An 8,886-nucleotide genomic window follows, 5' to 3' on the forward strand; every position below is an offset into this window, starting at 1 on the left:
AAATGCTAGCCCATAAGCGGAGTTTAAGGGGGGTCAGGGGAGCCAGCCCCCCCCCCCCCCCGTGGCCGAAAAGTGTCATTGCATGTAATTAACTTTCTTTTTGATGTATAAAAGTTGTATAGCAAGAATACAAACAACAAAAATGAGTGAAATGAACAAAAAAAGATATTTTTATAATGGGTCAAAATTATTTTTCGAACAGATCATGTGACTAGCACCTTAGACGGTCATTTCCTTTGCATATTATTTTCAAAAAAATAAAAAATGGGGGGGGGCAATTTTATTTTTCAAATGATTTTTTTCTTTGATTGAAAATATTTTTATGATTGAAGCAACTTTTTTGAGGATTGAATGATTTAGAAACAAATGTCCTACCCGTAATATGGCCCAAACACAAAAAAGATTGGTAAAATCAAAGAAAACTTTTTTTGAAATGAAAAATTAAGTGTTCAAATGCAAATTTTTGAGTGTCAAATATTTTTTTGCATTCAAAAACTTTTTTGTATGATTGAAATTTTTCTTCCTTTTTTTTTTTTTTTTTTTTTTGGATTGAAGTGATTTTTCATTTGAAAATATATATTTTCAGTATGAAGCAACTTGTTTTTTGATTGAATAATAAAGACGCAAATGTCCTCGCCAAAATGTGACCCAAATGCAAAACAACATTACTTCAATCAAAAAAGTTGCTTCAATCAAAAAAAAAAAAAAATAGACTTCAATCCAAAAACAATCAGATAAACATAGCTTTCAAATGCATTTTTTTTAATTCCAAAATTTATTTTTGCCTTCAAACACATTTTTTTTTCGATTAAAGTAACTTTTTTCCTAATTGAAAATATATATTTTGATTGAAGCAACTTTTTTTTTTTTGATCGAATACTGAAGACACAAATCTTCCTCCATATGGCTCCACCCAGGGGATATAATTTTGACTGGGGTAACTAGATTGGCACGACACCGGCGGGCATACCATATTCAATGGATGATGATCTTGGCGAAAAGTATAGCTGTCCTGCAAGCAGCCTGATTTTGAATTCCCATTAAGAATGATGGGAAACAAAAAAAAAACCGCTCGTTTTCAACTTATAATAATAAATATCCTTGTCAGTTTTTTTTTTATTGCTGAGTGCAGCCCATCCCTCCTCCCGCAGCCCAGCAAAGGAGCAATCCCCCCCCCCCCCCCCGGGATCCAGGGTGGTCCCCCGGGCCACCCGCACACCCATCAACCGGCCTTTAGGGATGGCAGGAGGGGACGCACCACCAACCCAACGTCTACCCCCGCCCGCCCACCCGGGCCACGAGCCACAGCCGCAGCCCCGCAACCGGCACGGCACACCACGGGACCCCCAGTGGCCCACCAAGCCCAAGGCAGGGCAAGGCCCCCCGCCGGTGCAGGCAACACCCCGCTGATACACCGGCGCCCAACCAGCGACCCGCGACGGAGCGCAGGGAGGATGTCCAGTCAGAGAAGAGGGGAAGGCGGAGGCAGGAGAACGCCGAGTAACTGGCACGGGGCGATGCAAGATCGGAGCCCCGACCCCCCACCCCACTTCCGCGGCCGGCAGCCCAGGCAGAGGGGAGGCCACACCCCAGGAGCCACGCCATAAGGAAAAGGTGTGGGATCCACCTTCCACCCTATTACTGTGGCTGCCAGGTTCCCGGCTGGCAGCCATCACCCAGCACCGTGATGGGATTGTGAGGGGAGGGTAGTGCAATGTATGCATTAAAATAGGAGAGCTTGGCTTGGGGCAGTGGGACCGCAGCAGGGAATTCCTGCCCAGCCGCTCTCCTGTGGAGTATGATGTGTGTGGTGCATTTAAAAAAGGTGCAGGGATGGCGGGGCCTGTCGTGAGGAGGCAACCGTGAGGTACCTCCCCCCCCAACAGGTTCCAACCATCCCACAACCTTGGTGTGTGGTGCATTAAAAACAGGGGGGAGCCGGGCCGGGACTGTAAAGCCCCGTCCCAACTCTCCCCGGAGAAATGTATGAGCATGTGAGTGCCAGGGTGAAAGATATTTACAGTACCGAAGTGAGAAGTGCGTGAGTTAAGAGGCAGGCTCCCGCGGCCGCAGGGCGGGAGAAGTGTCAGGGCCCCGATCAATCCCCGCCCGAGACCACCCACGGCGCCTCCGCGACCGCCCCCCCCACCCACCCACCGAGCACCCGCCCCGCACTCTGAGCAGGCGCCACGCCGAGCGCCGGTGACCAGGGGACGTCCACCCCACCAGCAAGGGATAACAAGCCCCACCCAAGGCCCCGCGGGCCCCAAGAGGCCCCGTCGCCGGCCCCACCGGCAGGGGGGCAGCGGCAGCCGCCGCGGCCCAGAGAGGCAGACAGGGCCGGGGTTTGGTTAACCTATTTGGTGTAATTACATGGAAGCGGTCAAGGGTCAGGAATGCGGGCCCCATAAAGGTTTGACTGTATCTATACTTTATTTTCACAGATTTCACACCATTACCTTGTGTTCAGCTTCGCTGACATATTTATTTGTAATGTCTTACATTCCACTTCTTTAAGTCTGCTGTGTGCAGGATACAAGCACGTGGTACAATTACAGTCAGTGAAGTAAAGAACAAGCACTTTTTTCATTTTAATTATGATGCATCAATAACAAGAGGAAGCAGCAGACAGTCAATAAGATTGAACCTGCGACCTTTTGCCGGCATGCGACTAATTAATTTTCAAATTTTTCAGCTCAGCGCTTATTGGGAATGATCGAGCATCCAGGTGAGCCACGGATTCACCTTTCTTTTTCAGCATTTGATGAACAATGAAATTACGTGAGTAATTACATTTCTGAACCAGTACTGTATGTCAATATAACACACAGTAAATATACAGCAGGACTAAAGATTTTCTGTTTTGGTTATGAATGAACATATGAAGCAGTCACATGCAATGGACCCAAAATAGCTTTCACTTTGTCTTCACAGTAAATGAACGGTCACATTCACAGGCAAGAAAAAGTCCTTGCAAGATATGGTCTTTTTTTTTGTTGATCTTTTGATTAATTTGGACACTTTGGTGTTTAGAATTAGAAAAACTTTTGAAAGACTGAGTCATTCCATTCCAAATGGTAAACATGCATTAAAAAGGCTTGAGAATTATTTTTCTTTAAAAAGCTTCACATTTCAGTCTGATTAGTGGCAACAAAAGTAGAAGACATAATTCCACTTTATTACTATTATTGTTAGAGTTGTCGATAGTTTTTAACCGATAACCGATATCCCGATATTTTCCAACTCCAAAAATCTGATAGTGATATCAAACCGATCCCGATATATATACTCTATGCAGTCATGGACGTAACACATTATGGCTATGGATATTTTCAATCATTTCTTGTTCATTTAATTTTCGCACCATGAATGCAAATGGTCTGCTCACATAACAAATCCCAAGCATCTGAATTTAGAGACATCTAATGGTCAATAAGTATTGCTGTGCTAAACTGAGACCAGTCCTTGTACAAAGGCAGAATGCAACATGTACATTGGCCCAAAACCGATAATGAAAATTCGATGTTGATAATATCCAATATCATTTCGAAATGCTTTTATTGGCCAATATTTTCGATTAACCGATAATATTGGACAATTCTAATTAGTATTACTAATATATTTATTTATTTATTTATTTATTTTAAAGAAAAAAGTACCTTGCATACAATATTGCCTACATTTGATTAGAATTTGCTTATGGGTTCATAATATTGCAATAAAAAAAAAACATGATCCAAAAAAAAAAAAAATTAACATGTTCAGAATAATATAAAACAATAATACGATTGACATAATCTAAAGCAAAAAGAACAAATTGGGTTATTGAGGATTACGCTACTACAATTTGGTGGGTTTATGTGTGTCTGTCGGTCCGGAAAATGAAAAAATTAGAAAATGTTTGCTCAAATTTCATACCAATATAGTAAAAAATCACATGTGATTTCTTGTCAATATGCTTAAAGCTTACTGGCCTCAATTTGATCGAAAGAAGTGAATTATGGACACAGAAATTATGTTGACTAAAAAGCAGAAATATCCTTAATAAATTAAAATATACCGTCAAAGGTTTGAAAAGGATTATACCATACTATGAAACATGAAATGACCACTTTCCACATAATTGTTACGTTAGTGTGAATAAAATGTTGAGTTCATGTTGAAAATCATACATGCTTTGTTAAAAGAGCACAGTTAAATTGTTCTAATGAGTAAAAAAAAAATGCAATATTTCTTTAGGATGGCATTAACTGCCTTTTTTTCGTATGTAAGAAATTTTACCATGATTCATGAAAAACTAAACTGTGGCAACAGGAAAGGAAAAGTACCTATGACGGTTGTAAATAGCTTTTATCCCTGCCAGAGGGCGACAAAGTATCACAAACACATACAAACACAAACGTTCACCACAATCATAGCCCTCCTGTCCAAAGCCAAAAGAAACACATGTTAAACTTCATATGTATGCAACACATCACGTCAATAACAGTCAGCATCAAGACAAACGTGATAGTAAAGATCGCAATGACCTCTAACCATATAGCTATTGATAGAAAATAATAATAATAATATTGACTTTGCTAGGTGCAAATGATTTGGGATAAAACATCTTCTATTCAACAAGAAAATAGAGCAAACAATATTTTTCTTTAAGGAAAAATTAAATGCAACAATAATGACAATGTTTTCGGTGTTTTCTCTGTCTTTTTCCACCATGGAGAAAAAAACAAAACAAAACAAAACAAAACAAAAAAACACCCGAAGCCTTATTTGCATTTATAGAAATTTGTCTATATGTGTCCCTAGGCTGGGGACCAAATTCAGCTACAATGGGTTAGAACTTTCAATTATTAGAATACATTGCTGCAGTTTGAACCAACTTACTCTTGACATCGCAGTCTGTGATTGGTTAAATTCTGAACTGTTTTTCAAACTTTTTCCAATTATACATACTAGTGTGAATAAAACTTATGAACATGTACATATCTTGTACATGTGACTGGATAAATTCTTAAAACAGTCCACAATTGTACATTTTCATAGTTTTGTTTATATCAGTTCTTGACTCATTTCTGATCGTTAAGATGTATTCATTCTTGTATTTATTATTTTCTTTATATAGCTTGAACAAATGTCCACAATTTAACTCTTTATAGGGCAAGTGACTTTTTTGGTAATTAAAAATAAATAAATAAAGAAAGAAAGGAAGAACCTGGCCTCCACATACTTGAACATCACATTTTGGGTCATGTAGATGACAATATTATCATTTGGTTTACAAGTCTGGCCTACATCACTCAAGATGAGATGTCCAAACATGTTGATGCAAGGTCTCATTTATTTATTTCTTTTGTTGTTGTAATCATCATTATTCAACATTGCTGAACTGTTTTGTTTTTAAAACCATTAATAAATTAAATGCTCTCATTTCTTTCTTTTTTTTTTTTTTTTTTTTTTTTTTTTTGTAATCATCAGTATCCAACATTCCTGTACTGTTTTATTTTTAAATAAATCAATACATTTATAAATTCATACAAGTTTAATAACAAGAAAATGAATTAATCTAAAATGAATTAAAACAGAAATACATTTTGCTTATGGCCCCCAATAACATTTTTTTTCTTTTCACAGTATTTAACAAATTGCGTGCTACTGACAAGTATAAACGTCCTTTCATTCAAACTGAGAGAACTGGCTGTGGCTCTTCATTTTTCACTGACATTGACGACACTAGATGTGAATATTTGCTGCCAGCCTCTCCCAGTTCCAATGGAATTGCAGCCACTGAGTTAAAACAGTGCCCTATGAAGGGTTAACTCTCCTCTGTGGACCGAGCAATGCCCATCAGGCAGGCCTACATTCCAGCATTTTCTTGAAGGCCTTCCTAAAACTATCATCTAGGAAGGCATAGAGAAATGGGTTGAGGCAGGAGTTGGCGTAACTGAGGCTGGTGATGAAGTAGGAGATCCCAATGAGCAGGGGTGTGGTCCTCAGGTCGTTGGTCAGTGCCACAATAGTACTGAGGTGGAACGGTGTCCAGCAGAACAAACAAACAGCCAAGACAATGAAGACCATGATGGTGACTTTCTTCTTGGCTTTGTCAAGCGCTTTGGCGTTGCTATTGAGGCGCATGTTCCTCAGCTTGTATAACATCATGGTGTACAAGATGCAAATGGTGGACACTGGGATGGCAAAGCCCAGGATAAGAGTGTAGATGCGGCTAGCTTTGAACCACAAGCTCTCCGGTGCTGGGAAGCTGAGCACGCAGGTCTTCCTGTCATCCTCGGTGTAGACGCCGGCAAAAATGCTAAAAGGCGTTACGATGAGGATGACTAGAACCCAAACGCACAGAGAAATGATCTTGGCTGCCCGGTAGGTGCGGTACGGCATGCGCTTGGACTTAACAGTGGCCAGGACCACCAGGTAGCGGTCCACGCTCATCACAGTCAGAAAGTAAATGCTGGAGAATATATTGTAATGGTCGATGCTAAGGATAATTTTGCACAAAACCTCCCCGAAAGGCCAGTAGTGCAGCAGGTGCTCGGCAATGCTTATGGGGAGAACCAACGTGAACAAATCATCAGCAATGGCCAGGTTGAGGATGAACATGTTGGTGACCGTCTTCATCTTAGGCGCTTTGAGGATCACATAAATGACGGCTGTATTGCCAGTCAGACCGACGGCGCAGATGACTGAGTAGATGATGGGCAAGATGACGTAGAGGTCAGCATAGAAGTAAAACTCGGACGGAGGGGTGCAGTTCAGATTGGTGCGGTTACCCGAGGACAGAGTGTAGAAGTCAACTGAGTCATCGCACAGCGGCGGCGCAAAGACACCGGGGTTGGAAATGTTCTCCATGGTTTGGAAAGAGACTAATGATTCATATTGACGATTGGGTTTAAATAGTTCTAGAGGATCATCTTCATGCACAAATCTCAGAAGTCGGAGCGAGGTGAGGTTCAATGCTTATGTACTTCTTGACTGCACAGCTACAAGTAAATAATAAAAAATATCTCCTTACAGTATGAGAAAGTCTGAACTTCTGCTAAAGAATAAAGGATGCAGTTGTTTTTCCCCCGCATAAACTCCAGTACTGTGAATCCACTTGCATTCTTTTAACGTCAAAGCCCATAAGCCCTGCCCTGAATCTCTTCTGTCGCCTGGAAGTGTCCCTCAAAAAGCTGTACTGTGCTTGTCTGCAAGGTGGCCCCCACTCCCTCCTTCACCTCCTTCCTTTTCACGCACCCTGGAGACACAGCAGTTTTGGATGGCTATGTTCAAAATTATTTTATAGAAAACGAACAACATTTGAAAAAATGAAACACGTTTAGTTACCTTCAAAAACGACACCCAGCAGAAGAGAGGGACAATTGCCTTGAACAGTAGCAGAGAACAAATTGAAAAACAATTAAATGCCTCACTTAAAAAAAAAAAAAAAAAAGAGAGAAAAAGCTTTCACATGCTTTTGAAGAAGTGCGTTGGGGTATGGAAGATAATTCAGCTGCCGTAGTATTCGCCTCTTCAATCCTCCCGTTACTATTCAGCAGCACCACACTCGAGCTGTTGAAGGTCTGTCGACCTCCCTCCCTCTCACTCTCTTTCCTTTTCTCTTCCTCTCTCTCAGCCTAACTCTCTCTTCATTACTCTCTCTCAGTGGCATGTTCTACAAGTACATACTAGGCTTTAATTCTCTTTCATTTCCAAGAAGCCTATTTTACAAAATGATAATTGTCATAATAAATGTGATTACAATAATTGGATTATTGACCTTTTCAGGACACTGACAGTTTACATTGTGTTATTAATTCACTCTAGGTGGTGATAAGCTACTATTGTAGCCGCAGCTACCCGGGGGCAGACTGACAGAAGTGAGGTAGCCAATTGCCTAGCTTTCTTTTTTTTTTTTTTTTTTTTTAACTGTCCTGTTCAGCTGCTTTGACACGGAGAATGGGAATCTGGGTGTTCTTATGGTGTGAACAGTTTTAAAGAGAATTATAATACTAAGGGGCTGTGAGATATCAATAGAACCGTTATGTGGCAAGATAACAAATATTAATAAAGTTAACAAAAAAATTAGGGCTGTAAAAATTATCTCATTAACGAGCGGTAATTAGTTTTTTTAATTAATCCCGTAAAAATATTTGACGCAATTAACGCCCAAATGCCCCGCTCAAACAGATTAAAATGACAGCACAGTGAAAGGTGTACTTGTTGTGTTTTTCGGAGTTTTGCCGCCCTCTGCTGGCGCTTGGGTGCGACTGATTTTATAGGCTTCAGCACCCATGAGCATTATGTAAGTAATTATTGACATCAACAATGGCGGGCTACTAGTTTATTTTTTGATTGAAAATTTTACAAATTTTATTAAAACAAAAACATGAAGAGGGGTTTTAATATAAAATTTCTATAACTTGTACTAACATTTATCTTTTAAGAACTACAAGTCTTTCTATCCATGGATAGCTTTAACAGAATGTTAATAATGGTAATGCCATCTTGTTTATTTATTGTTATAATAAAGAAATACAGTACTTATGTACCGTATGTTGAATATATATATCCATCTTGTGTCTTATCTTTCCATTCCAACAATAATTTACAGAAAAATATGGCATATTTTATAGATGGTTTGAATTGCGATTAATTGTGGTTAATTACGATTAATTAATTTTTAAGCTGTAATTAACTCGATTAAAAATTTTAATCGTTTGACACCCCTAAAAAAAATAAATCACATTCATGAGCAATTATCGAAAATAAATCGAAAATTACGAACATTTCCGAAAGCATTCCGGAAACAGCCGAATGGGGCTTTGACGTCACAGCCAAAAAAACAAAAGGTCAAGGCAGGTGCCATCGTTGTTTAGCGATGAGAGAGTTGCGTTC

At 39.9% G+C, this 8,886-nt stretch overlaps 1 protein-coding gene across 1 annotated transcript; it reads right to left on the reverse strand.

Moving 5' to 3' along the window:
• Positions 1 to 4,242: 4,242 nt before the first annotated feature.
• On the reverse strand, positions 4,243 to 7,557 carry npbwr2b (neuropeptides B/W receptor 2b). Its single transcript, XM_057829650.1, has 2 exons — positions 7,336 to 7,557; positions 4,243 to 7,246 (listed from the first exon to the last, which is right to left on the reverse strand). Exon 2 carries the CDS (start codon positions 6,856 to 6,858, stop codon positions 5,845 to 5,847), a length of 1,014 nt encoding a protein of 337 aa, XP_057685633.1. The 5' UTR covers positions 6,859 to 7,246; positions 7,336 to 7,557; the 3' UTR covers positions 4,243 to 5,844.
• Between the last annotated feature and the right edge of the window lie 1,329 nt (positions 7,558 to 8,886).

This window comes from Corythoichthys intestinalis, chromosome 2, assembly GCF_030265065.1.
Source record: "Corythoichthys intestinalis isolate RoL2023-P3 chromosome 2, ASM3026506v1, whole genome shotgun sequence".
Classification (NCBI taxonomy): Eukaryota; Metazoa; Chordata; class Actinopteri; order Syngnathiformes; family Syngnathidae; genus Corythoichthys; species Corythoichthys intestinalis.